This window comes from Chlamydomonas reinhardtii, chromosome 2, assembly GCF_000002595.2.
Source record: "Chlamydomonas reinhardtii strain CC-503 cw92 mt+ chromosome 2, whole genome shotgun sequence".
Lineage (NCBI taxonomy): Eukaryota > Viridiplantae > Chlorophyta > Chlorophyceae > Chlamydomonadales > Chlamydomonadaceae > Chlamydomonas > Chlamydomonas reinhardtii.
In genome coordinates, this window is record NC_057005.1 from 7,175,035 (window position 1) to 7,200,336 (window position 25,302).

A 25,302-nucleotide genomic window follows, 5' to 3' on the forward strand; every position below is an offset into this window, starting at 1 on the left:
GGCGGCGGAGCCGCCCTCACAAATTGTAACACGACGCAATGCATGGAAACCGGCCATGTCCGGATTTGCGGGGATGCCAAAGGCCCCCAACATAGAGGCGTGTGCTTAGTAGGCGCCCGCGTCAAGGTGGCTGGGTTGATAACGACCCGGGATCAGCCCTTTTCCTGCCATAAGGCAGCCACCTCCTTGTTTCCTGGGCTGAGACGAGATTTATTCTGGGACGACCATCCCCCCCCCCCACGGACAGAAACTGATGTTTACGGGTTATAAATCCCTCCATTCAATACGCACGTGTTGCGAGTCGACTCCTCTTGACAAGCACTATCACGCTGTGCCATAAGCGGTCCTGCTTTGAGACTCGGTCACACGCAGGATGCTATCCCCTCGACCCAGCCCACCCCCTGTTCAACTCTCTGCCATGTGATGTATGGACAGCCTGCACCAGCAGCCTTGTTACACATGAAATCAGCGCCTGCGAGCCATGTCAGTGCGCAAGTGTCGCGTGTGTGGACTTGTGCAATGTTCACGCCAGGACGCGCAAATTGGCCCACCTACGCTTTATGCTTATTACGGCATACCGTGCATACTTGAGCCCCATGGTGCTGCGTTTGGTGCCTAGTCCTGCTTGTGAAGCGCTTCCTAAAATTCTCCAGGATGGGCTCCCGAAACCCTGCGGACCCCCGAGCACGACGACCGAACCCCCAACGTTTGCGGCCCAGAACTTCCTCACCGGCCCCCCCTGACAAATTTAGGAGCACGCGCGTTATGCTCTTCTAAAAGCTCTACAATCCTGAGCATGGGTTAAGATCCTGAGCTTTTTGGGCTGAGCCCCCTGAGCGAAGCGATCCAGGGGGGGCGAAGCCCCCCAGGATTGCCCCTGTCCGTGCGTGCGTGCGTGCGTGCGTGTGTGCCTGTGTCGACAAAAAGTACCATACTGGCACAAACCGCGAGTGCCACGTATTATTAATTGCAATTACCTATTGTAGAAAAATAGACGGCAGGGAAAACTCGGCCGGAGCGAGAAGCGACCTCGTGAGTCCATGGACATCTTGACTTTCTTCAGTTCGCGAGTATAGCTCTCGGCCCCTAAATATCTTACATCCATGTATCAAAACATGTCGACGACAAGCGTCTTGGGGCAAGAATGTCGAAATTGTTTGCAACAGCCAAACCATGCGTCCCCGAGCCTTACATGTGTCGCGGCCCGGGATCCCGCGCCCGAGCCCGGCTAGCCGTTTGCGGTGCTTGAGTGGGATGTGGGTGTGGTGCATTTGGGATATCATGGACCGTGAGGTGGCGTGGGTAAGGTGGCGTGGCGTGGCGGGGACAGGGCATGTCGGTGCCTCGGCACGGCGTTGGCATAGTGGCCAGTCCCGCTGGATGGGCTTGCAAGGGTGCTGTTCATGTCGCCGGTGCCCATCGTCACATCCCCTTGCGCTACATGGGGCTCAGCCCATTTTCCAGCTGTACAAAGCTGACACCCCTTGTTAGTTTCTATCCTCCCCCCGCCAGGGCCCGCAATGCCATTTTCCCATTGCTCGAGGAACTCCTTTTGTTACACAGCTCCATCATCCCGGCCTCCTGGGACGCTTGCAACGTGCTAGTCCTCGTCCCAATGCCCTAGTCCGCCTTCCTACCCAAGCTCCTACCTCTGACACTCCGATCCAAGACAAGTGTTCCCCGGTCACGGGAACAGGGGCTGAGCCCCTCCACAGTCTGAGGCCGAACAACCTCATCGCCCGGACATAGCCGGGGTCGGTTTCCACAGGCACATAGCCAAACCAGGTGCCTAGCAATCGCGATGCCACAGCAGAGCTAACCGCAGCCAGACGTAACACAGTTGTCAACAGCCGCACTACTTATCATGCCGCTACGCATGCCCTGCCAGCCCCACCGCGGACCGCTACCTAGACACCAGCCGGCTCGTCAGCCTGCGCGCTGGCGCCGTTTCTTGGGCGGCGCTGCGCTCTCCTCCTCCACGTGGCCTTTCTCGCCCCCTCCGCTACCAAGATGCGCGCACGCGCCCCCGCTGCTGCCGCCGCCGCCGCTGCCGCTGCCGCCGCCGCCGCCGCCGCCAGTCTGCAGCGATCCAAGCAAACCCAACCGCAGACACCGTTGTAACCCACCGCACCCCCACAAACCCTACAGCGTGCCTTAACCCAGTAACGTTGATGCGAGTGACCTATGCTTCAATTGTCGTACGAACCCGCAGCGCTTCCTCTCAAATCTGTCCTAGCGCACGCAACCTCTAACCGCGAGCGCCAAGCCATGGAGTTAATTAGACCCCCCGAAACAAATTCCGAAACAAATTACGCGTCCGCGGCCGTTGCAGGCTAGGACAGCATGCCTAAATTACGCACAGAGAGTTGCACAAAAAATCAGTCAAGAGTCGCACTCAGTAACAGTACACGAGAGGCCATCACCCATACCCAGCAAGTCACGATGACCGGTGTCAAGTAGCCCGCAGGTATTCCGCATCCAAGCGGAAGTTGCAACTAGCGGGTTAAAACTTATCATGTACACGGGTATACGGGTATCCATCAGCGTCCTGACGTTTTTTCAACCTGCTACTCCTCCATACGTGAGCTCACATGTGAGGTCACACGTGAGGTCACTCTAGGCAGCGGATGCGGGCACCGTTCCCGGATGCGGCCCCACTTCCCGCCCAACCGTACCCTCAGGAGCTGCGCCGCTGGGCGCTCACAGGGCCATCTCGCTGCCGAGCAGCCGCAGCACCACGGCCGCCGACGTGAGCACGTACACATCGTCAGTGGACCGCAGCCAGGTGGTGTCGCCCGCGGGCTTGGTGTAAACGTAAGGCATGCCGGAGCCCTGCCGCTTGGCGTGCCCGGACAGCCCCTCATTCGTGCCGCTGCGCGACAGCGCGGGCCGGCCTCCCCCGCCACCACCTGCGCTCGTGCCGCGGCCGCCGCCGCCGCCATCTGCACCGCCCCCTCCTCCGCCTCCGGCACGCAGCACCGCATCCAGCGCCGCGCCCAGGTACGAGCGGTCGCCTCCGCCGCCTCCGCCAGCCGCTGTGCGATCCACGGTGTTGTCGGCGGTGCGCAGCGCGTGCCCATTGTAGGCGCGGCGTGAGTGGGTGTCGATGCGGTGGTTGGAGCCGTTGTCTCGGCGGTACAACCCAAGCGGCAGCATGTCATAGTGCGCCACCAGAACCTGGAACAACGCGCCAAACGTCACCGCCGGCACGGGCTGCCGCCCAGTGCCGTACTGGCCAAGGTCGCCGGGCTCGATGCCCGCCGCCGCCAGGCCCTCTACGGTTGCAAAGTCAGCATTGGGCACCACCTCCGCCGCCATCTGGTCAAACTTGTCCCAGCCGCCGCCGTCGGCGCCGACACGTGCGGAGCCGCCGGTGGCGCCTTCCGCGGCCAGGCTGCCGATGCGGGTGGGGCTTCCCTGCCCACCCCGCGTGACGGCGCCGCCCGAGGTGTCCATCACCAGGCGCAGGCTGGCCGTGCACTGCGCCGAATGCAGGCGTGATGCCAGGCCCGCCATCCGGTCGAGCAGCGCAGCATAGTTGAAGCAGAAGATGCGAACTGTGGTGGAGGCGCCGGCGGCTGCCTTCACGGGCGACAGCAGGGCGGCTGCGGGCGGCGGCCCAGCGCCGTGCCCGGTCTCGGCCGCGGCCGGGGCCGACCGAGTGGGCGGCGGCACGTGCGGGCCGGCGGCAGCGGCTGTGGCGGCGCTCGCGGAGGCGGTAGAGGTGGGGTCTTCGGGAATGGTCACCTGCAGCGAGCGGCCAGATGGCCCCACGCCCATGCCACTGGCACAGCCAGGCATAAGCAGCTGCTGCGAAGGCTGCAGTGATGAGAAGCGGCCTCCAGACGGAGACAGGAGCGAGCTCTCGCCGCCCAACGAAAGCGCGGAGGCGGAGGCGGCGGACAAGGCGGCGACCCGCTCCAGTGAGGCAGTGTGCGGCACCTGCAGCGCTGGTGGCGGCTGCATTGGCCCGCCCAGCTGCTGCTGCTGCTGGCCAGGTGGTGGCGGGAGTTGGATGTGAGAGCGCGAGCCATCGCGTGGCTGCCATTGCCTAGGGCCCGACAGGCGGGACCCTGGCGGCGGCGGCATGAGAAGACCGGGCCCCGGCGCCAGTGGCGGCCTAGCAAGGCGGCTATCCGGTGCGGCTACCGCTGTTGCTGACGTTGCACGCGCGGAGTGGGTGAAGGGACCTGCAGGTGAAGGCACCTGCGGCGTAAAGGCGCCGGCACCGTTGGCAGCGGCCTGCTGCGCCGCCGCCGCCAAGGGGTCTGTCCGCGGCGTGGCTACATCTCGCCCGCTGCCGCTTGACGTCCTGTCATGGTTCAGGAAGCTGGAACCCCGCCGGGACTTGCCCTCCACCACCGGACCTGCTGGCGTTATCTCGGCGACTCCATGGCTCGCCGCTGCCGCGTCGTACGCACCCTCCCTAAGCTCTGTGCCTTCAGCCACGGCTGCAGCAGCACCTGCTGCATCTGTGGCGACAGCTGCATCGGCGCCAGCACCACTGGCAGTCCGGGTGTAGAGCGGCTGCATCTGGACGACCGTCGGCGCGGGATGCTCGGATTGGGCTCCGCTGCTGGTGCTGCGGGGGGTCGTCATCACTGTGGAACCGAAGCTGCCACCACGCGCCGCGCCGCGGCGGCGCATCGGCGAGCTGTCAGCCGATGCCATCGGCGGTTGTTGCGGCTGCGGCGGCAGCGAGGCTGAGGTCGCGCGCTCCATGCTACCCATGCCCATGCCCAGCGCCGTCGCTGTCGCCTGCAGCACCGCTGAAGCCAGGTGGCTATCCGCGCGGTGCAGCCCTCCCGGCGCCGTGCCCAGGCCGCCGGGCCCCGGTGCCGGCGACGCCGTGCCCTGGGTCCGCCCTGGAGCTGCAGCTTTTGGGCCGCCCGCACGACTGAGCCCCTGAGCCACAAGGGCCGCAGCCGGCAGACCCGGGCCGGCTGAACCGGCGGGCACCGCGGCCGCGCCGTACTGTGACGACGCCGCGCTCACCATGCCGGCGGACAGGTGCGAGGGCGTGTGGCACCATTGGGCAGGCAGCGGCGCCCGGCCATGCGGAGGCCACATGCTGGCCTGGGGCTGCGCCTGGGGCGACGGCTGCGCCTGCGAGGGCGGCTGCGGGTACGGGGACATGTGCGCTTGCGAGGGCTGTGCCGAGGTGGGCGGCAGTAGGCTGGGCGCGGCGGATGTCAGGGCTGAGCCGGACAGGAAGGACTGCTGCTGGTAGGCCTGCTGCGCGAACACCGACTGCTGTGTGGACGTCAGGTGCGGGGCCGCGCCCGCGTGCTGGGCCGCCGCCCACGCCTGGTGCTGCTGGTGCTGCAGCTGGGGGTTCAGGTAGGGCGACACGGGCATGACGGTGGAGGGCCCGTAGGGGCCGTACGGATACGCGCCGGCGTACCCGTGCGGCCCACCAAAGCCACCGCCGCCGTGGGCTGGCGGCGGCTGGAGCGCCGGCTGCCACTCCTCGGGCTCGTCCCAGCAGTACAGCATCTTGAGCAGGATTTGCAGCATCATGGGGTTGAAGATGGTCTGCAGTCGCAACGCACAACACTATGGTTAGCAAAGCTTGCATGGGCATTCATTCTGCCCCCATGGTATTGAGCAATTCTCTCGTTTGCGTCCGTAACTACCGGAAGTCTGGCGATGTCGCAATGTCCATAGTTGCAACCCAGGACCAAAATTCAGGTGTGCACTGCGCCACGCGGTCATACTGCGCACCTGGCAAAACAGCGCATCCATGAAGTTCTGCATCAGGATGTGGCCGGTGGCCAGCGCGGGGCTCAGGTGCGGCATGCCAGACAGCAGGTGCTGCATGTACGCCTCCCTGCGCGGTCACGAAAGAGCAGCTCGCATGCGTTGACAGTTGACATAGCAGCATCTTGACTGCTATGATGCCGTGGACTGGCCTTGCTACACATTGACATGGTGCATGGGATACGGAACGCATGGGATTGCAAGTGATGTTCGGCAACCAAAGCGGGTTCAGGCGCCACCCTTGTTCCACCACTGCACTCACTGACGTGATTCCTGCAGCCGGACCGTTCTGCGCGCACAGTAAGCGCACAGGAAGGCAAACGGACAAGTTAGCCGAGCGTCAGGGCGAGTTGTGACTGCCATGCAGCTGTCGCGCCCAGAACTTACTGCATGTGCTCGTGCATGTTCCGGTGGCGGCCGCTCGCGTGCCTAGCGAACAACGCGTTGAAGCTGTGTGCCGCAAACAAGGAGTGCTGCGACGTGGCGGCCTGTGTGGTGTGAAGGAAGGACAAGCGAACAGTGTCTGAATGCAACGCAACGAAGGTAGCCCAGCTGCCAACATGAGCCATGCAGACGCCGACAATGCTGCGTCTTCCCCAGAGCCTGCCCCCATCACGCCGAGTCCCTCCGGGCTCACCGGTACCAGGTCCGGCGGCATGTGGGCGCCTCCACGGTACGGACCCTCGCTGAGGCACAGCGGCAGCGCGTAGGAGCAGTTGAGCAGCGCCAGAATCTCCGACACGACACCTGCAGGTAGGCCGGACAGGCACACAGCCACTCGCTCAGTGGCGAGAGTGCCCATCATGCAGTGCTCCGCCGCTTCCTCATTGACGCGTGAACGCGTGCCCAGGCCCTGATATTGTCTTCAATCAACCCCTTGTAACCATACACAAGCACGCACACGCACGCACACAGCCCCTTGTGCTTTCCAAACACACGGAGCCCCTTACCTAGGCGGCAGTCGCTCTGCTCGCAGTAGCATCGCAGCGCATCCGCCACCAGCAGCACCTGCCCGTCTGCCAGCGCCGGCTCAGTGCCCACGACGGCCTCCTCGCTGTACAGGTCGGTGTTGGGGACCACCAGCGCGTGCACCTGCGCGTTCCAGAGGCAAGGCGAAAGAAGACGGCGCACAGGCGTCAGCGAGGAGTACCAGGGAGGACAGGGTGCGGCGGGCACGTGGCTACCCAAGCACACAAGATTCCCACGGCTCGCTGCTGCAGTGTTCGACGAGCGTGTAGACTTACAAAGCCGCCGGGCTGCACGTTGAGCTTTTCCAGGTCAGACACGTGCAACGGGTTGCAGCGCAGCACCAAGATACGGTGCGGCAGCGCTCCAGGCACCCGGGCGATGGCGCCCAGCAGACTCTCGCCCAGCAGCGCCTGTGGGCGGCACCAAGAGCGCCGGGAGGAGTCGTCGGACCCACATCATCACGTGTGTTAAGGGGTGACATACCACTGCAGGATCCCGTAGCCTGTGGTCCGCAACAACGCCCTTACCTTGAAGGGGTTGCTGGGATTAGTCTTGCTGTCATCAATGATGACGATGGGGCATGTGCGGAAGTGCCGCGCCGCGCCTGCGATAAATGCGTTCACAGGCACAGCCGGGGAGGTTGAAGTTGAAATGGCACTGCGATGCAGCGCAGCAAGTGGCCGCGACAGCGAGGAACCCCGGAAGTCTTTGTGTTGCGCATAGACGTCAACGGGCTTACCAACGGGCGGCGCAGAGCGGATTGCAGCGATGATTTGCGGTAGCTGGCTGAAGCTGCTGCTGCCGCTGATGATTACCGGGCTGTCAAGTGCAGGACCATCCGCCAGCGTCGTCAGGGTGCGCACATGCGGTGTCACGGGGGCTGCAAGAACGACAAAGAGCAAAGAGGCGAAAGTATGAGAGGGCCAAAGAGATGACCGACACGGGGCATAATAGCGCCAGCGGTTGCAAGCCTGTTGCCGTGTGTGATCGGCGAAAGCTCAGGACAGGAGCCAGTGCACAAGGCGCACCGCACCGCACCGCACTCACCATGCAGCAAGTTGACATCTGGCAGCGCGGACGGGTGCCCTAGCATAGACAGCGGCGTCGGCGCCCCGCCAGCTGACGTGCCCTGGGGCCCTGGGGTAGGGGCGCCTGCAAACGCAGCCGCCGCTGCGGGCGCCGCCCCAGCTAGCTGCGGCTGCGACGCCGACTGCTGCTGCGACGCCACCGCCGCGGCGGCTGCCCAACCCGTCATACGAGACTGCTGTCGTGCCACGAGCGAGCGGCCCTTGGTCGCAACCTTTTTGTAGGTGCGGCTGCTGACCGCAGCAAGCGCGTTCATGTCGCGGGCATTAGTAGACACCTGCGGAGCCGTGGATGTGTCCCGGCGTGTCAGCACAGCGCGGCTTTGCAGCGGATTCTGGGAGCGCACAGTAGCGATTGCTTGACCGGGCACCAGCGATGCGCACTGTGCAACACATGCATCCTTACCTTGATGCCCTGCTGCCGCGCCGTGCGGGTGCCAAGGGGCGCGGCTGCACCGGCTGACCCGCCCGCCGCCGCGTTTGCGCGCAAGTGGTTCAGCACCGCCATTAGCCGCGCTCCGCCGCCCTCCCTCGGTACAGAGCTTGGTCCCGCCCCCGCCTCAGCTCTTTCCGCGCCAGCACCGCCGCCGCTGCCCTGTCGCTCGCGTCGGTCCCCGCCGGCCCCTCCTGCGCTACCACCCGTGTTGGTGCGGTCACCTGCGCCCACAACGCCCGAACCTCCTCCGCCTCCTCTCCCAATGGCGTCCTTAGGGCTGGGTTCCTGTTCTGCGCTCCCCGCGCGTTCCGCCGCCGTGCTCGGCTCCCTGGCCCCTTGCGCTGTGGCGCTACCGCTGCTTTGCGGCTTGATGTGATGGTGGTGGAAGAGATCCGCGAGCGCAGCAGAGGCGCGCGACAGGGAGGCCTTGCCAAAGATGCCGTTGGTGATGCTGGTGCGGCCACCGAGGCGGCCGCCGGTTTCTGAGGCGTCCCTGTCACGAGCAAGCAGAGAAAACCTGTTGCAGGGCACGGGTAGGCACCGTGTAGGCAAGATCATGATGGGTCTCTGGGCAACAGTCTTCAACTGAAGCAAGGCCATGTAATACGCTGGCATCCCCGCTATCACGTGCAAGACCACAGGCTGTGCTATGAGCACTCTGTACCGCGTAGACTCACTTGCGGCTCAATGATGGGGCGGGCGACGTGGGCGATTCCACTTGTGCCGGCGGCGCTGACGCGGCATGCATGGATGCACTACTGGGGCCGGCCCCCGCTGCCAGCACTGACAACGGTGTGCGAATGCCCACCTCCGGCCCGGCGGACGCAAGGTGCCGCAGCGACCCAGTAGCATCCCCCGGCGCCGCGTTTAGACTTGGCGTCCTGGGGCTGTCCCGAGTCGCCTGTGCCGCTGCCTCTTCGCTCTCCGCCAGGGCCGGGGCCAGCCATGAACGCCTTTGTAAGGCCGGTAACGTTTCCATGCCGGTTGCGGATTGCGGCTCCGGGCCGGGCGAGGGGTGCTGCAGGGCCCTGCAGGCACCGCCGCCACCGAGCACGTTGACGCTGCTGACGGGGCGGGACACGCCAGTAGAGTAGGTGTCCGAGTACGACTCTCGAGCGATGGTCCATAGCTGCGGAAGGTTGGGGTTGACAGGCGTGCCGTCAGTCCAACGCAGTTTTAAGGGCTCAGACATACGGTAGGTTCAAATGTCGTGAACGTGCGGTAAAATCCTACAAACATGTAAGCCCCTCACAAGCAACCTACCTCGGCGCCCGTTCGCCGTCGCCCCGACTGCCGGTGGAAGAATGGGCCAGCTCCCACGTTCGCCGCCGCCGAGTCCGCGTCACCGCCAGCTGACTCGGCTCCATCCCCTGTGCCAGTCCCTCCCAGGCTGCGTGCGGAGTTACTCCCGGGGTCGCTCCGGGCCGAGGATGGAGCACGGCGCATGCGTTCGCTGCGTGTTTGGCCCCACGGCACGCGTCCGGGGGCCTCCTCGTTGAATACGTCCTCCGCCTCCGCCTCCGCCTCCGGCACCGCCGAGTCGCGTTCGTAGTTGTGGGCCGGTGCGGAGAAGGCAGTTGGCAAGTGTTGGCCGCCCTGTGTGCCCACCGCGCTGGCTGCAGCTGGCGGCGCACCGGCAGCGGACCGCCGCGCATGCGACGGCGGCACTGGCAGCATCGACTCGCCATCGCTACTGGATGACGAGTTATGGTTACTGCCGGCCGCCGCCTGCCACAGCGTCGGCTGGGCTGCCGATTCCAGCCCGGATGCGGCCCCAGCCGCCGCGGCGCGCGCGTGCTGAAGTCGTGAGATGTCCGTGGGGGATGCACGCGCGGTCGCCGGCGGCATGGGCGGCTCCGCCCCGTGCCGCCGGCGCCCCGCTGTGGAGTTGTAAGGCGGCAGGCTACCGACGCTGGTGGACTCAGAAGGGTGGCCACCAGACACCATGACGCCGCTTCCCAAGCGGCTGCTCGACGCGCCGCCTCCTGCACCTGCGCTGCCTGCCCTGGGACTGTCGATAAATCGCTGGCGAATGGCCGCCGCGGTCAGTCCCCCTCCAGCGCCGCCGGGCTCTTGTCCGGATGTCGTAATGCCCTCAGGAGGGCTGAGCCCCGCCGCCGCCTCAGCCGCTTCAGCTGGCCCTAGCTCCTGGTTTGCGGCGCGCGCTGCCATTCCGTGCGCGGGTAGCGAGCGTGACGCCAGCACAGGCCCGGGGCCCAACCGCGCGCTGGCGCCGCCAGTGCCCTCCTGTGTCCCGCGTGGCGAGAACAGTGGGTTCTGCACGGCGTGCGGTGCCTGATGACTGTCCAAAGGCACGCCCTGGCCGGGCACTGCCCGCACTGCCGCTGCAGCTACCTCCGCAATGCTGCGTACGGCATGATCCGCAGGTGAGGCATGCCCGGGCGACACCGTGCACAGTACCGCCGGCGAATTCGCACTGGGCAGCAGGGCTGGCTGCGGCAGCGCTGCCACGCTGGCAGGTGCCCACTCTGGCGAGCTGCTTTGAGCACCTCCGTCCACGACTACCACCGAGGCACCGGGCGGCGGCGGGGGATGCCCTGCTGTGCCGGGGTGCGTCACAACCTCTGCTGGCCCTCCGCCGGCAGCTCTCCCGTGACCTGAGGCCGCCTGGTTCCGCCCGTCAGCTGCCTGGAGCTGCGCGCCCTGCATGGAACCGTGGGACACAACAGCGTCGGACCTCCGTTTGAACCAATGCTGACCCGTACAGGTTACCCAGGGTGTGCAAGGGATGGAGGCACGGCCATGCCTCACCTGCGCCTTGTGCTCCAGTGAACCGGAGCGGCCGAAGCTCGACGCCGCCGACCGAGAGAGCGAGTTGAGCAGCTGCGTGATTACACCGGGGAAGTAGCGACCGCTGCCGGTCACAGTCCCTGGTTGCCCGGCATGGACGGCCGCAGGCCCGTTCAGCCCAACCTCCGGCAGCGTGCCACTAACCGCGGCGGGCGTCGCAGGCACCGAGTGCGCGCCCGAATCGCCGCAGCCACTGCGCCCCATGCTGCCATGATGGCCGGCCGCGCCGGTGTGGCGCTTGTGGCGGCCGCCCGCGGTTGAAGGGCCTCTGCAGAGTAATAGCAGCGCAGGAGTGGCCAGGGCAGCTTTCCTCAATCCTGGCTGAGCATTATGTGTACAGCCTGATTGTGGGCGTGCCACGCGGACTAGCCAGCGTCCAGCGCCTACTGCTGCATAGCTGCGGCACTAGGCGCCGGCACCACAGTGCCGGGCGGTCACAAGGGCACCGTGTCTACCACGTGGTTTGCAGCTGGCCTCAGGTTTGTTGACTTGCCTGGACATGGTTGCGGCTCGCAGGATGGGGGCTGCCTGCTGGTAGGCGCCTGGTCGCATGACGCCCGGGTCATCGTGTGGATCCAGGGCCTGCGTGTCGCGCAGGAGGACAGCAGGGGCACTCGTCCAGCTACACCACTGCCATCACAAACGACCAAATCCCTTTTCTTACAGCCTTCAACCGATCAGGCAATCATGTAACCTTTAACCACCGGCCGCGAGGTGCGTGCACTGTACGATGCACCAGCAGGCGGCCTCACTCGCCCCGTGTAACAACTCACGCTCTTGAAGCCGAGTGTTGCGCTTCCCAGCACCAGCGCATCGTCGTTCAGGATGTAGCCAATGGTAGCTGCGTCCACCACCCGCCTGCTATCCAGCGTGTGTGAGCGGCTGAGGTACGATGTCGCCGAGTTGGTGTGCGGCACACCGCTTCCTGGCCCACCGCCTGTCACTCCACCCGCGAGCCCCAAGCCGCCGAAGGGGCAACCTGGCGTCGGCGGCACTGCGCCGCAGGGACCGGCCCCAGGGAACCCTACCCCGGCACCGAACTGCGGTGTGTAGGGGGCGCCGAAGGCGCCATCTCCGGGGCTCAACGGGCCGCCGCTGTAAGGGTCACCGGCGGTGCTGGTGGTTGGCAGGTGCGGGTCACATAGCGGCGCCAGCTTCACATCGAACCTGCAGCCGTACAGTACGCGCACGCTTGGACCATGAACCAGAGTGTATAGGATGGGATTGGCGTGTGGGTGTCTGTGGGGGAGACGCTTAGCCAAAGTCCTGGGTTCGGTAGAGGCTACGAGCTGCCACAGGCGCAGGTTCTCAGGCTCGGGCTCGCTGCTCACCGCTGCTTGGCGTCCTCGTGGTTGGGAAAGCGCAGGCCGATCAGGATGACCTGCTCCTCCTCCCACAGCTTCAGCGCGGCCTTCTTGAAGGTCATACCGTGGTAGCTCTGCAATGAGGGCAGAGCCAGCAGGAGCGTATGGTAGGCCTCGATAAGTGGCATTGGGCCCCATCCACATCTTCATCTTGGCACAGGAATGGAGGTAACTCCCTACAGCTGTCCTCTTACGTACGGTATACCGTACCTCTGGGAACGTCACGTCATATATCTCAATTCCAGCGCCGTGCAGGTACTCGGACAGCCACCCGCAGTTGCTCAGCTGCGGGAAGGCATGGGAGATACCGACAACCTTTACGGCCGCACATGAGATCACCGTACCCGTGCCTTCCACACTATTCACAGCTGTTTTGCAGTCCGCGCATGCCGGCACCCAGGCGCTTTAGTCACATGCCTCATGCCCCTTGCATGTTGCTTGCATGGCAGCGCACGCACCAACGACAGGTCCTCCACGCCAAAGAGCCGCTTGCGCTCCATGGAGCAGCTGATGCACAGGTTGGAGATGAGCGTGATGAGGCCGGGCGTGTGCATGGAGGCCCCCAGGAGCGAGGCGCGCAGGTGGCCCACGCAGCTGCGGACGGTTGCGACGTGTTGGGCGTGTGAACGGGGCGCGGATAGGGCGGGGTAAGGCAGGCATGCGGTGGGCCGTATGTGCGTGGAGGCAGGAAGTGTCGCATCGCAATGACAGGGCAGCCGCATCGCGCGGACGCGAGCGTCCAAAGGGTGGGAGCGGGAGGCGCACACTCGGGCCCCGTGCTCACACAGGGAAGGGCGAGACCTCCAGCGGCAGCAGCCCCAGCTCGGGCGGGTGGCTGGCGCCGGTCTGCAGCAGCGCGATGGCGTTGTCCAGAGTGCTGTTGAGCAGGAACTGCACCACAATGTGCGGGTGGTTCACGGTGGCGGACTGCAAGCGCGGCAAGGCGGACGAGGCAGTCGGATGGTCAGGCCAAGTAATTGTGGGCAAGGAAAGTGGGAAATCAAATGCCACCGTGTTTGTGTTCTGAACGACTGCCGACGGCGAGGCGCACCATGTTGTAGCGGCCCTTCCAGCTGGTGTTGCCCCACGACACCACGCGCGGCGCCGCCACGGTGTCCTGGCCGCAGAACTGGCGCAGGTACTGCCCGATGGCCAGCACCGTCAGCAGCGTGCGGCGGTCCTCGGCGGCGGGGTCTGCAGCAAACTTATTGGCCATCACAAACACCTGAGCGCAGGTGGAGGGAGCAGGCATCGGGCGTCTGGTGAGCAAAAGAGCCAGGCAACGGACGATGGCGGCTTGGGACGTCAGGTTGGCTCGATGACAGACAACGCTGACTTTTATACGAGCTCTCGAGCGCTTACCGCCAGTGCATAGCCGGTATCAGCGCGGGCGAGGTCCTGCGCACACGAGGTTAACGTTGCAAAGGGGTAAGCTGGACTGCTGCATTGCCAGCAGCGCTTCGTAAGCACCGCGGCAACCCGATACAAAGGTCCCCGCCCTACAAGCGACCGGCGGCGCACCTCTGCCCTGAAAGGCGAGCCGTGCAGGTACTTTATGCGGCGGTCCCACTGCGCGTTGTTCATGGTGATGACCAGCTGCGGCTCCGGGTCGCAGGATCGCAGCATGATGACGTCCAGGTCCTGGCGGGAGGAAGCGAGGATGAAGAAAGGATGAGATTCGCGTTTTATGTGTTGCGTGCTGTCAAGGTTTAAAAGCTTGAGCCGCAACAAGTGGGGCCGCACCTGGTAGCCTCTGTCCGGGTGGAAGAACTCGGAGATGAAGGTCTGGGCCGACACGTACGTCACGTGCCCCGTCAGCACCACGTGGTGCCCAAAGCCGCGTGACGTGAACGACGCGCGCATGTAGCGCGTGAAGCTCTGTGGTTTCACCGGGGCATGGACAACAAGATGGCAGCTGATAACGATTTGCCATGCCACGCCACGTTTCAAAATGGTGACTACGTGGCCCCCAGCTGGTTCGCATGTCTGTTGCGCACCTGCATAACCTCAGAAAGATTGGAAATCTTCTGGGGCAGCACCAAGATAATGATCAGGATGATGACGGGGAAAATGAGCTGCCCAATCGCCGTGGTGGGCGCATAGTCACCGTAGCCGATCGTGGCGATGGTGACGCACGCCCAGTACACGGCCGTGTGCAGTTGCACCGGTTGGGAGTTCTGCGGGGATGCATACATGCCGAGCAGAGCAATTTGGATCAGAAAATTACAAGTGATGCAGTACCGTACCACAACATTGTAATGACCCGGGCATACGCGTGCTGCCCAGCTTCCTCTCCAGTGCACAACGGCGCGCTTTCAGGATGATGCGGCGGCCCCCCTGTGTCTCTTGTTGCTGACCGGCATGGTGAGAGCAACATCGGCGCCGCGCCCACGTCCCACACCCCGTGCCCTCAGCGCCAGCGCCGCGCCGCCACGCACCAGCTCCAGTTCGTAGAAGACGCAGCCGGAGATGAACACCACGCCCACCATGGTCAGCCCCAGCTCCAGGCTGCGCTTCACAAACTCCAGCTGCATGGGCTGCGCCGAGCGGTGGCTGTACTTGAGCACACCTGCCGTCATTGCCTTGAGCAGCCGCACCACCTGCAGTGGCAGGCGGCAGCGGCGGCGGGCGATGGACCGGCTGTTATGCTATACAGATTATCAGAGTACCCGCCCACCGTGATGTATTCCGCAATACTTGCCCCGCTATGTTCAGCCGTCCCCGTGAGGCCTGCGCCCGTAGCGCTGCGCAGGTGACACCGCACCTGGAAGATGCGCATCACCCGGATGAAGCCCAGCCCCGTGCCCAGGTCCGCCTCGGCAAAGTACAGGTAGCCGAAGACGATGGTAATGAGGTCGATGACCGCCCAGTCCCACAGCAAGTACTTCAGCAGGTTCTGGCGGCGGGGCAAGCGTGTGGCGCGCGTATCACGGGAGGCAAGTCAGCCAAGCTCGAGGTTGCGTGCAAGCAGCAACTGGGCTGCTGAACCCCTAGGTTGCGCAGGACCCCGCCACCGAGCATGCTGCTGACACACAGATATGTTGTCTATCAAAGCCGGTATCCTGTCGTCGCACGCCCCTGACTTGCACATGCCAGCAAGCCGGCCACCTAGTGCCGCCACACGGCCTCACCTTCGCCGCCAGCATCCGGGCAACATATTCGATGGAGAAGGTGATGGAGCTGACAAAGTAGATGGTTTGTGATGCTGAAGGCGCCGGTATGTACGTGTCCTGCATGAAGTCAGGCACCGCCGAGCACCGCCGCCCGTGTGGTGAGCAAGACATGTACCGCGCTGCATCCAGGCACGCGAGCAGGGCGCAGCCATGTATCCCGCCGCCCGCTTGGACTTACATACACATACACGCCCACCGACAGCAGCGACATTATCGCGTTCACGACCTGCGGTCAGTTTTAGATGTGTGTAAGAAAATGTGTCACAGGCAGTTGCGTTGGCATGATGGCGGTAAGCCGCGCGGCCGCACTGGGCACGGCAGGACCAAAGCGCTGCACTGTTCCGCATGCAATCCTATCCCCACGGAGCCGAAAGGCCATGCCGCTAGTGCAGCATGTCATCAGTGCTGCTCCTGCTTCTGCTGGTTGCGCACGCGGTGCAGCACACAGGCATCTGCCCTTCCCTGGGAGCAGGAACAACAGGGCCCTGGTCGGGGCGGCAGCGCGGAGTGCGCACCTCCATCGCCACCCGCAACCGGGACTTCGCGAACTTGAACTGGTACCATTGCTGCAGCAACATGGCAAGTGTGAGGCAGATTGCGACCTTGCCTAATTCAGCATGCTTCGTGGGGGATGCTGGATGCAAGCTGTCTCCGTGCTGCACGCACAGCACTACCGGCGGCGTGTCCCTCACCCTGCCAGTTTCTCAACTAGCCATACGACCCCTTTGACACACAGCCCTGACGCTGCATATAGAAAGCCATTTCCCCATTTCCCCATTCTGCCGCTGCGATGGACGGGGCCAGCTGTGTCGGACACAACCTGCCCGTTAACAGGTGGGACAGACCAGGCCGCCAAACGCAACCACGGTCCCCGTTGCAGATCCGGGCGTTGGCGGTTGTGCCCTGATTGCCATGTCCGATGCCGCTCGCTGCCGCCCGAGTGGGGGGTCCTGCCATTCCGCCTCCGCCGCCCCTTCCGCCACCGGCCAAACTCCTAAGGCGGGACGGACTCACCAGCCAAGAGATTTTCGTTAATTGGCTGGCAGGCCCTGCTGAAGTGACATCCTCGCCACCGCCTTTCCGTCGTCGAAGCAGCGCCTGCATTCCTCTCAACCGCGCGTCGTCGGCCTTTGCCTGGCGCTCACATCCGGGCTCCGGCTTGTGCTAGCCTGGTCCAGGTCAGCGCCATTCTGAATTCGTATCCTTTAGTAATTGTGTGTTTAAGACAGACGTGAGTCTGAGCTGCGCCCGGTCAAAAAGTCAGGGACCTGGACCAAGACATGAAGTCAAGGTTGGAGCCTTTTACCTAGCCATCCTCAACCCTTAAGGCAGAATCCATTAAGGTAACTCAGCTGAGGCGCAGTCAAACGTCTAGTCAGCAAGCAAAAAACAATGATTCAGACAATGATGGCCGCAGACAGGTGGGGAAGTAGGCCGTATGAATTTCACATTATTTACCTAGATGCACACTCTGGGACCTGAACCCTGTCCGATGGTTCGGTTTTGCTGAGGTGCATCGAGTGCACCCATGCAGCCTAAACTTTGTTGGGCGTGCCTCCGCACACACATCTGCGCTTCATACAGCTGCTCACTTGAACATTTAAGTAGGTGTGAAGGCTTGAGAATCGAGAACTGACGCTGTTTACTGCAATTTCACCAACACGTTTACTCTTGAGCCCAGGATCGCGTGCAATTTTGGTCGGACGCCACATCACAACCATGTTGCAGCGCGCTGCATGTCAGCTGCTTCAGGCCTCACGCCTGGTCGCACCCGCGATGGGCAACCTGGCGCTGCGCGGGCTATCAGCTGCGCCCCAGCCTGCAGAGGACGCTGATGCAGGTCAGAGCAGAGGTATCAAGGACATACCGCGGGTCGTCTTCTGGGAATGTGAAGAATATCCGTGGGGGTGGCAAGCAGGCTGTCAACGGGGGCAGCCACCACCAGGCTGCAGCCGGGGCCTCAACACACACGCGCGGGCAGTCTGTTGCGCTGTGCGTCCCTGCAGCTTTGTTGGTAGCTTGAGATGGGCGCTTTGAACACGCCATGCCTGGTGGCAGCGCTCGTGCCACAGTAGCTGCGCAGGCACATATTGGGATAATGCGCCCGGAAGCCGTGTCGAGTTTACGTTTCTCGGGCTGCGAGCGATCCACGTCATCCGCCTTCCCGGAAGCTCAACCGGACAATGCGATCACATGCATCCGCCAACATCACAGTGTTGTGGTGCCTTCTGTTGCAGGCCCTTCCACCTCTGGCGGCGGCTCCGGGGTGATTGAGAAGAAGGGCATCGCCCTGCGCGGCGTGCCGTTATACCTGGACATGCAGGCCACCACCCCCATGGACCCCCGCGTTATCGACGCCATGCTGCCGTACATGACCGAGCAGGTGTGTGCATCAGCCGTACAGGGCTTATCAGTGAAGCACAGATAGAACAACTGTTGCCCGAGAGGGAGTGGTGCATGCGGGGATTGTAGAGGTCATGCGAGTGGCGGGCAAAGTGCGGGCGGAACGGGACGGCGGGTGGCAAGGGTTACGCTGGGCGTGGGAAGTGGCAGGAGACTTTCCAGTGGAGCGAGCTAGGACAAGGACTCCTTCGGAGCTGGGTAGCCGGTGCCGCTTCGTGGATGGCTATCTGACAGGGCGTGGGGCGCAGGACGGGAATCTGGTGTGCGTGGCAGCCTCCCGGTTGGTAGGGGCGAGTTGGTAGGGATTTCAGTTTTGGACGGGTACCTATGTGCCTGAGCCGACAAGTAGGTCCTGACGTGAAGAGAACTATGGCGCAGAGCTGCGGGCCGGGATATTGGGTGGCTGCAGTATCTGGGGCCGTGGCTGGGCCCGTGGGAACGGTCAGGCTGGGCCCAGTGCCGCCTTACCGCAACAGCCAGACCCAAACCGTGTTAAGAAAGCATGGGCGTTGTGGGACACAAGTGCAGTTGGTTGCGTTCTGACACTTCCTCTGCGGGTTTTTTTTGCAAATACGACACTGTGCTTCCTGCCCCTGCAGTTCGGCAACCCACACTCACGCACCCATCTGTACGGCTGGGAGTCGGAGGAGGCGGTAGAGGATGCACGCAAGCAGGTGGGCCGGGGCCGCGGGGGGTAGCCGTTCATGTGGGGGGGGGGGGACTGCAGTGGGAATGTCAACGTGTTTAGAACGCTGTGCTACGACGGCACGGATGCTTGGTAGGGCGACGGAAATGGGTCGCTGCACGCTGTTTCTTACACGAGCTTGCCCTTCCGTATGGCGATCACATACCATGGCACGTGCGCCCTAGCTGCGCCATACCCACACCCGGTCCGATCACCCCGCCCCCGCCCCCGGTCCGCCACGCCCACCCCCAGATTGCCGGCCTCATCGGCGCCGACCCCAAGGAGATCATCTTCACCTCTGGCGCCACCGAGTCCAACAACACCGCCATCAAAGGAGTGGCCTCATACTTCAAAGACAAGAAGAAGCACGTCATCACCACACAGGTGCGGGCTGTTGGGGGAAGGGAGGGGCGGCGGAGCCAGGGTGCGCAAAGCCAGGGTGCGGTCATTAGGCAGGGGCGGCAGGCTGGTTGCGTGTTCTCGTGGACTTTGGGGTGGAGTGTCTGCCTTACGCTTCTGTTGACGCCTGATGTTCTCGCTTGCTCGGCGACAGACGGAGCACAAGTGCGTGTTGGACAGCTGCCGCTGGCTTCAGCAGCGTGGCTGGGACGTCACCTACCTGCCGGTGAGGCCGCTGGGGAGGGGGAGTGCGGGGTAGTGTGGGTGTGGGGACGCATATCGCCACATACCGCCGGGGTTAGCAAGGAGGGATGGTGCTCCCAGCCTACCTTGATATGCCCACGTCTTCACCCGTGCTCCCTCTCCTCCTCGCCGCCTGCCTATTGCCACGCTTTCATGCTGTTTATTCTGCATCATATCGATCGCGGAGATGGAGATGGTGAACATAACCATGTATGTATCGTGACTGCATCAATACTGAACCCCACCTCGCAGGTCCGGCCCGACGGGCTGCTAGACCTGGCGGTGCTGGAGGCGGCCATGCGGCCCGACACGGCGCTGGTCAGCGTCATGGCAGTCAACAACGAGATTGGAGTGGTGCAGCCCGTGGACGAGATCGGCGAGATGTGCCGCAAGCGTGGCGTGTACTTCCACACCGACGGCGCGCAGGTGCGAGCAGCGGGGGGCAGAGGCGCAGAGAGAGAGATAGAGAGAGAGAGAGAGTGCGTGCGTGCGTGCGTGTGTGTGTGTGTGTGTGTGTGTGGAAAGCGCAGAGGGAAAGGGTCGACAATGTGCATGCGAATGCGGGGCGTGTGTGACGCTGTGTTGTGCAAATTATGGTTCTCCGCGTCTGTGCCGGTGATCCGATGTACATGGCGTCACCTTGCTGTGTGTCACAGGCGGTGGGTAAGATCCCTGTTGACGTGAACAAGAGCAAGATCGACCTCATGTCCATCAGCGGCCACAAGATCTACGGACCCAAGGGCATCGGCGCGCTCTATGTGCGCAGGTGCGTGCACCTGTCTCCCAGGATCGCTTGCAGGAAGCGCGCGTGGCGACCAGGCAGCGGCCAGCGCGCTGGGGATCAGTTTGCCCCATGCCAGCATCCCATACACTGCCGTGCCGCTGCGCTGTGGGTCCATCTCTTATCCACCTCCTCCTATGTATCTCCGCCAATCCATCTTTTCCTCCTGCCCCCTCCTGCCCCCGTCCTGTCGACCTTCTGCCCTGCCCAGGCGGCCTCGTGTGCGGCTGGAGGCGCTGATGAGCGGCGGCGGCCAGGAGCGCGGCCTGCGCTCCGGCACCGTGCCCACGCCGTTGGTGGTGGGGCTGGGCGCGGCGTGCGCGGTGGCGGGCCGCGAGCTGCAGGCCGACCTGGCACACGTGCGGCGGCTGGAGGAGCGCCTGCGCACCGGCATCACCAGCCAGCTGCAGGTGCGCGGGCAGGGAAGCGGGTGTGTGGAGCAGGCGCTGGCGTGGTGGGGTGGTGGGGTGGTGGGCGGGGTCCCGGGCGGGGTTTCGGAGGCTTTGGCGAGTCGGTTTGACCAAATTAGTTCCCCTCCCTGCCCTTCTCCCTGACCTCCTGGTCGCCACCCGCGCCTCCGTCGCAACCTCAAACTGCAATCCACTCACTCTTGTATTCCACGGACGGCTGCCCCAAACTGCTCCTCCTCCCTGCACAGGGCGTGCACCTGAACGGCCCCGCCGACCCCGCGCGCCGCTACCCGGGCAACCTGAACCTGTCGTTTGCCTACGTGGAGGGCGAGTCGCTGATCATGGGGCTCAAGGAGATCGCGGTCAGCAGCGGCTCCGCCTGCACCAGCGCCTCGCTGGAGCCCAGCTACGTGCTGCGCGCGCTGGGCGTGGAGGAGGAGCTAGCGCACACCAGCATCCGGTACGGCATGGGCCGCTTCACAACCGACGCGGTAAGTGGCGGTTGGGTTTTCGGGGCGGGAGGGTTGCGATGAGGGGCCTGCGGCCTGGTGCTGCTGGAAGACTGGGCCAGCGCGGAGGCCTGCTGGCGCCCCTGTTGTGGTGGGTTGCGATGCGGCATGCGGGAGGGATGTGGAACGGGCTGGCCAGCACGGGGTGCGGGGCGGCCCAATGCACTGGTGTGTGTGCGCGCGCGCGCGCTGCTAGCTCATGCACCTGCTGTGCGTCTCTCGGTTTGTTTGATTTCACCGAACCGCCCTCCCGTCCCCCTTCTTCGCCGCCGCCTCCACCCCCCCCCCCCCCCCGTACACACGTGCAGGAGGTGGAACGTGCCATCGACATGACTGTGTCGCACGTCAACAAGCTGCGCGAGATGAGCCCGCTGTGGGAGATGGTGCAGGAGGGCGTGGACATCAAGAGCATCCAGTGGGCGCAGCACTGAGAGGAGCCGGCGCAGCCGTGAGAGGAGCCGGCAGGCGTCAGGAGGCGGGAGGCACGGGTTGGCTGTGTGTTGGCAGGCGTGGCTGGCTTGTGCTGAGGAGGCAGAGGCAGGCAGAGGCGGTGGCCTGCGAGTTGCTTATTAACAATGCAGTTATGCAGCGCAGGGGGCGGCTTGCATTCACTAAGGAGACTGAAATAATTCTTTGGATGGGATGAGCAGCAGGCTGCCGGTCAAGCGTAGAGCCGCCGTGACCGAGGGTTAGGCAAGAGTTGCTGTGTCGAGTGAGAGCCGCGCGCGGGCACACCGTGGTGCATGGATGATGACTTCGATACTCCGCAAAGGCTTACGAGTAGCCGGCTGGCTCGGTCGTGGTTGGTAGCATGTTCATGTACAACATTTGCTTGCCCACACGGCGTCCCCTCTTCATGGATGCGTGGCCGCGTGTGTAGCAGCGGCCCTGCCGCTTGTAATTGAGTGGTCTGATTCAGGGCGCTGACCCTGACGTTTTGAATCCGCATCCATGCAAGGAAACTTCGGAAAGACACACACATGGGTCTTCGGGTCGTGCCGTTTTACAGCAGGGCTGGCTGGGTTGCACCCCACGGGCCATGGCTGGCCACACTGGGATGCCCTCCTGCCCTACTTCCCTGCCGCGTGTGGGACCCACACAGCCCAACAGAGCAAGTCTGCTAGCCGACCGCTACCAGCGGTATCACGCCAGTTGTGCACTGTAGAGAGCACCTCACCATGTGTATCTCATCAGGCATCTCGTTGTGAGCATCTCATCTCTCCAATTTCACCTTTAGCATACATACCAACACCTTCCTACCCTGCCGCTCACAGGACCCTGCCCGCACGCTGAATCAGTCCGGCTTGCGGCTCCAAGCGCGGACCGCCCGTGGCTTTGGCCGATGGCCCGGTGCCGCGTCTCCTTGCGCGAGCAAAAGCACGTGTTGGAGGTTGCACATGACGGGACGAGGCGGCCACCCATCAAAAGCGCAATGGCTGCGCTTAACGTCCCCGCGTGTCATATGCGCACCCAACTCACAGCCCGAAGTAACTTCTCAACCGGCATACAAATTGCCATGCTTGCGGAAACATCGCTTCAAAGAACAGCGCTTCGCAGCGGGAGCTACGCGCCTCGCACGGCGCTGAATACTCCATTGAAATGCCCGTTTCGAACATGACTCCCATTCCCCCAGTTCCGTCCAAGCAAAAGTTCAATGTCATAGGTAGGCCACACGGCAACACCGACCAACAAGTCACTACAGGTCATCCAGCAAGTCGTCACCGACCGCCTTGCCGTTGCTGCCCTCCTTCTCCTTCTCCTTCTCCCGCTCCTTCTCCTTCTCCGCCTTCTCCCGCCGCTGCGCCTCGCGCTCGCCTCGCTCCTTCTCCAGCAGTGCATCCTTGAGCTTCTGCATTTGCACCTCCAGCTCCGTTACACGCGCCTTGTGTGCCACGTTGGCGCGCTCCAGCTGCGCTGCGCCCTGCGTGGCGAGACATTGATCTTTGAACTCGGGTCGCGATGAGCAAGCAGGTCGCCCAAGGGCTGTACACGCAGAAGCGCGTCGCGTCTCGCCACGCCTCGCACACGACGCATGCAAAAATACACATCGACTGTGCTGAACGCACTACGTCTGGCGCCAAGCCGCGCCCGCTGCTTACCCGCCTGCTGTGCACATGCGGCGCCCCGACCACGAAGACCCTAGCGCTCAAGTGCGTACCCGCGCGCTCCTACCCTCACGAGCTCCTCCCCCCGCGCCTGCGCCTGGCCTCACCTGTGTCCGCAGCATGCTGATCTCCCCCTTGAGCGCGCCCACCTCCGCCTCCTTGGCCAGCAGCTGCTTGCTGGCCGCCACCTCCCGTGCCACCGCGTCGGCGGCGCGTTGCTGGGCCTGCGGGGCCGGAGGGAGACACGGAGGCAGACGCGATGTTCCAGGGAGGGGCCAAGCAGAGGAGCGGGTGAGCGGGTTGCAAGCAGGCGAGCAGTTCACGGCAATGTGGGGTGAGGGTTTGTAGATACCAGCCCAAAGTAAACCGAACCCAAGGGGCTTCGGGCGCTAGGGAGCGGTCCAAAAGTAGGGGCGGAGCACGTATGCGCGGCACCGGCACTGGCGCAGCCCTCATGTGACTGCAGCTCCCCGACGGAGCAACCGAGTCGATGGTGCCAAGTGAGCTGCGGGCCGTGAGTGCCAGATGTGGAAGGTATTGGTGGGGTGCTCACCTCTGACAGCCGCTGCTGCATCCGCTCCTTTTCGTCCTTCTCCTTGCGGCTGCAGGGGCAAAGACATGGAGGCGGGTAGGCACATCGGAAACACCAGAAGGTTTGCCAACATAGGCACGCCAATACTGCACCCTGCACTTCCTGTAGCGTTGTAGCCGTGTAAGCGCTTCTGTGCCCCCAGCTACCGCGCCTTCCGGCTTGGCAGCACAAGCACCGCCCCGCCGGCTTGGGCACTTAACCCCCCTTGGCCCCTTCCCACCACGCCCCCGCGCACATGCTCTCCTCCAGAGATCGGATGGTGGACTCCCGCTCCTCTGCCAGCTTCCGCCACTGCGCCACCGCCGCCGCGTCAGCCCCGGCCGCCGGTGCCCCTGGCGTGAACAGCACCGCCTGCTGCTGCATGTGCGGCGGTAGTGGTGGAGGCGGCGGCGGCGGTGGCAACGGCGTCCCGGTCGGCTGCCGTTGGTCCCGCTGCCCGCTCGAGCTCGCGCCGCCTACCCCGCCCTGAGACGTGCCGCCGCCTGCACCTGTCCCGGGCGTCTCCCGCCGCTGCCGCTTGCTGCCCGATGCAGTGCCGCTGCCACTCCCGCCACCCACGCCGTCACCGCTGGCCTTGCCGCCCGAGGTGCGCTTTCGCTCGTACTCTGACCGCATCATGACTACGTATCTCCCTGGTGAGGCGGCGGATGAGGTCGAGGACGAGTGCCGCTGCTGCGGCGGGTTGGCCACCACCGCCGCAGCCGCGCTGGGCTCTGCATACTCCACATACACCGAGCCCCGAAAGCTGTTTGTCACCGCTTCCCGCCGGAGTTTTACACGCAAGATGCTGTGAGGGAGTGGCGGGCGGTGGAAGTGTGGCAAGTGGCGCGGGAGTTTAATTCTGGGCCACCGCGCCTAGCCGAGGCGGCCACGCATACCGCCCATATTTCAGGAGCCTGTGCAACCATGAAGAAAATTTCACCCACGGTTGGCGCCCCAGTCGTTGCCATCCTTTGCACTTCCTAAACGGCGACCAGCCAGCTGTGCCTGTATATCCAAGTCAACCACGCAGCGCCCCGCGCACCTGCCGAACGCGCCAAAGACGTCCCGCACAAACTCTTCCGTCGTGGATTTCGGGAAGGGTTTCTACACAGGTGCAGGGAGATCGAGGTCAGGGGAGCTGGGGAAGGCACGCACAGGTAAATCGGCACTCCACTGCCAGCCCCTCGACGCGCACGCCTGACTCCCGGTGCCGCTAACCCGCCCGTACCGCGTAGACAGTCCTCCCCTCTGTTGAAGAGTCCTCTTGCGTGTAGGACGCCATCCCGCCTCCCGACGCACGACCGCAGGCTGGGCCACTCCAACACGCCCAGCGACCAGCTCAAGACCCGTGTGGCCCTCTTTTAGCTGGAAAGCTTGTCGCAGGCCAGCCTACGTCCTGTCCATTGACATCCGTTGGTTGAAGCACAGAGGCTTATCGACTAGGCGTGTGCGAAAGCGCAAGAAGAAGATGGTCAGAGTCTTTGAATTTGAGAGTCTTTGACGCAGGTGAGCATTTCAGGATCTTCACGCAATACTATTATTATAACCAAGCAGTGACGGCAGCCCAGCCCTGATGTTAAATTGGGCATCCCCAT

General features: G+C 63.9%; 3 protein-coding genes across 4 annotated transcripts; 1 reads left to right on the top strand and 2 right to left on the bottom strand.

Moving 5' to 3' along the window:
• Positions 1–1,543: 1,543 nt before the first annotated feature.
• CHLRE_02g146300v5 (uncharacterized protein) lies at positions 1,544–17,054 on the bottom strand. Of its 2 annotated transcripts, none has more exons than XM_043060319.1 (31): positions 16,613–17,054; positions 16,114–16,164; positions 15,777–15,824; positions 15,557–15,655; positions 15,190–15,321; positions 14,864–15,025; positions 14,423–14,602; positions 14,169–14,303; positions 13,947–14,066; positions 13,788–13,823; positions 13,477–13,650; positions 13,210–13,352; positions 12,884–13,019; positions 12,636–12,710; positions 12,393–12,499; positions 11,835–12,228; positions 11,555–11,643; positions 11,023–11,329; positions 9,514–10,914; positions 8,928–9,379; positions 8,221–8,743; positions 7,777–8,092; positions 7,469–7,609; positions 7,257–7,333; positions 7,005–7,139; positions 6,711–6,852; positions 6,398–6,507; positions 6,148–6,248; positions 6,023–6,049; positions 5,725–5,830; positions 1,544–5,535 (listed from the first exon to the last, which is right to left on the bottom strand). In XM_043060319.1, the coding sequence occupies exons 1-31, from the start codon at positions 16,700–16,702 to the stop codon at positions 2,701–2,703; spliced, it is 8,844 nt and encodes a 2,947-aa protein (XP_042927713.1). In that variant the 5' UTR covers positions 16,703–17,054; the 3' UTR covers positions 1,544–2,700. The 2 variants fall into 2 exon arrangements, with proteins under 2 accessions (XP_042927713.1, XP_042927712.1); XM_043060318.1 differs by having other exon boundaries at positions 8,221–8,767.
• Positions 17,055–17,164: 110 nt separating this feature from the next.
• On the top strand, positions 17,165–21,989 carry CHLRE_02g146250v5 (uncharacterized protein). The gene is made up of 10 exons (XM_043060317.1): positions 17,165–17,438; positions 17,836–17,981; positions 18,601–18,675; positions 18,939–19,070; positions 19,240–19,311; positions 19,581–19,754; positions 19,985–20,094; positions 20,321–20,519; positions 20,768–21,010; positions 21,337–21,989. The coding sequence occupies exons 1-10, from the start codon at positions 17,318–17,320 to the stop codon at positions 21,457–21,459; spliced, it is 1,395 nt and encodes a 464-aa protein (XP_042927714.1). The 5' UTR covers positions 17,165–17,317; the 3' UTR covers positions 21,460–21,989.
• A 30-nt stretch (positions 21,990–22,019) lies between these two features.
• On the bottom strand, positions 22,020–25,224 carry CHLRE_02g146200v5 (uncharacterized protein). The gene is made up of 6 exons (XM_043060316.1): positions 24,936–25,224; positions 24,750–24,811; positions 23,961–24,512; positions 23,687–23,735; positions 23,241–23,357; positions 22,020–22,949 (listed from the first exon to the last, which is right to left on the bottom strand). The coding sequence occupies exons 1-6, from the start codon at positions 24,987–24,989 to the stop codon at positions 22,725–22,727; spliced, it is 1,059 nt and encodes a 352-aa protein (XP_042927715.1). The 5' UTR covers positions 24,990–25,224; the 3' UTR covers positions 22,020–22,724.
• Between the last annotated feature and the right edge of the window lie 78 nt (positions 25,225–25,302).

Excerpts from the sequence above, each read along its gene's own strand:
- CHLRE_02g146300v5 (XM_043060318.1), bottom strand. The coding sequence starts at position 16,702 with ATGCAGGCGCTGCTTCGACGACGGAAAGGCGGTGGCGAGGATGTCACT. Across the intron at positions 7,334-7,468 it reads CCGCTCTGCGCCGCCCGTTG|GCGCGGCGCGGCACTTCCGC; the intron begins GTAAGCCCGTTG and ends CATTTATCGCAG. Across the intron at positions 5,831-6,022 it reads CGGCTGCAGGAATCACGTCA|GGAGGCGTACATGCAGCACC; the intron begins GTGAGTGCAGTG and ends GTGACCGCGCAG.
- CHLRE_02g146250v5 (XM_043060317.1), top strand. The coding sequence starts at position 17,318 with ATGTTGCAGCGCGCTGCATGTCAGCTGCTTCAGGCCTCACGCCTGGTC. Across the intron at positions 17,439-17,835 it reads TGCAGAGGACGCTGATGCAG|GCCCTTCCACCTCTGGCGGC; the intron begins GTCAGAGCAGAG and ends CTTCTGTTGCAG. Across the intron at positions 19,071-19,239 it reads AGCACGTCATCACCACACAG|ACGGAGCACAAGTGCGTGTT; the intron begins GTGCGGGCTGTT and ends GCTCGGCGACAG.
- CHLRE_02g146200v5 (XM_043060316.1), bottom strand. The coding sequence starts at position 24,989 with ATGGCGTCCTACACGCAAGAGGACTCTTCAACAGAGGGGAGGACTGTC. Across the intron at positions 23,736-23,960 it reads CGATCTCTGGAGGAGAGCAT|CCGCAAGGAGAAGGACGAAA; the intron begins GTGCGCGGGGGC and ends TTGCCCCTGCAG. Across the intron at positions 22,950-23,240 it reads TCAGCATGCTGCGGACACAG|GGCGCAGCGCAGCTGGAGCG; the intron begins GTGAGGCCAGGC and ends CTCGCCACGCAG.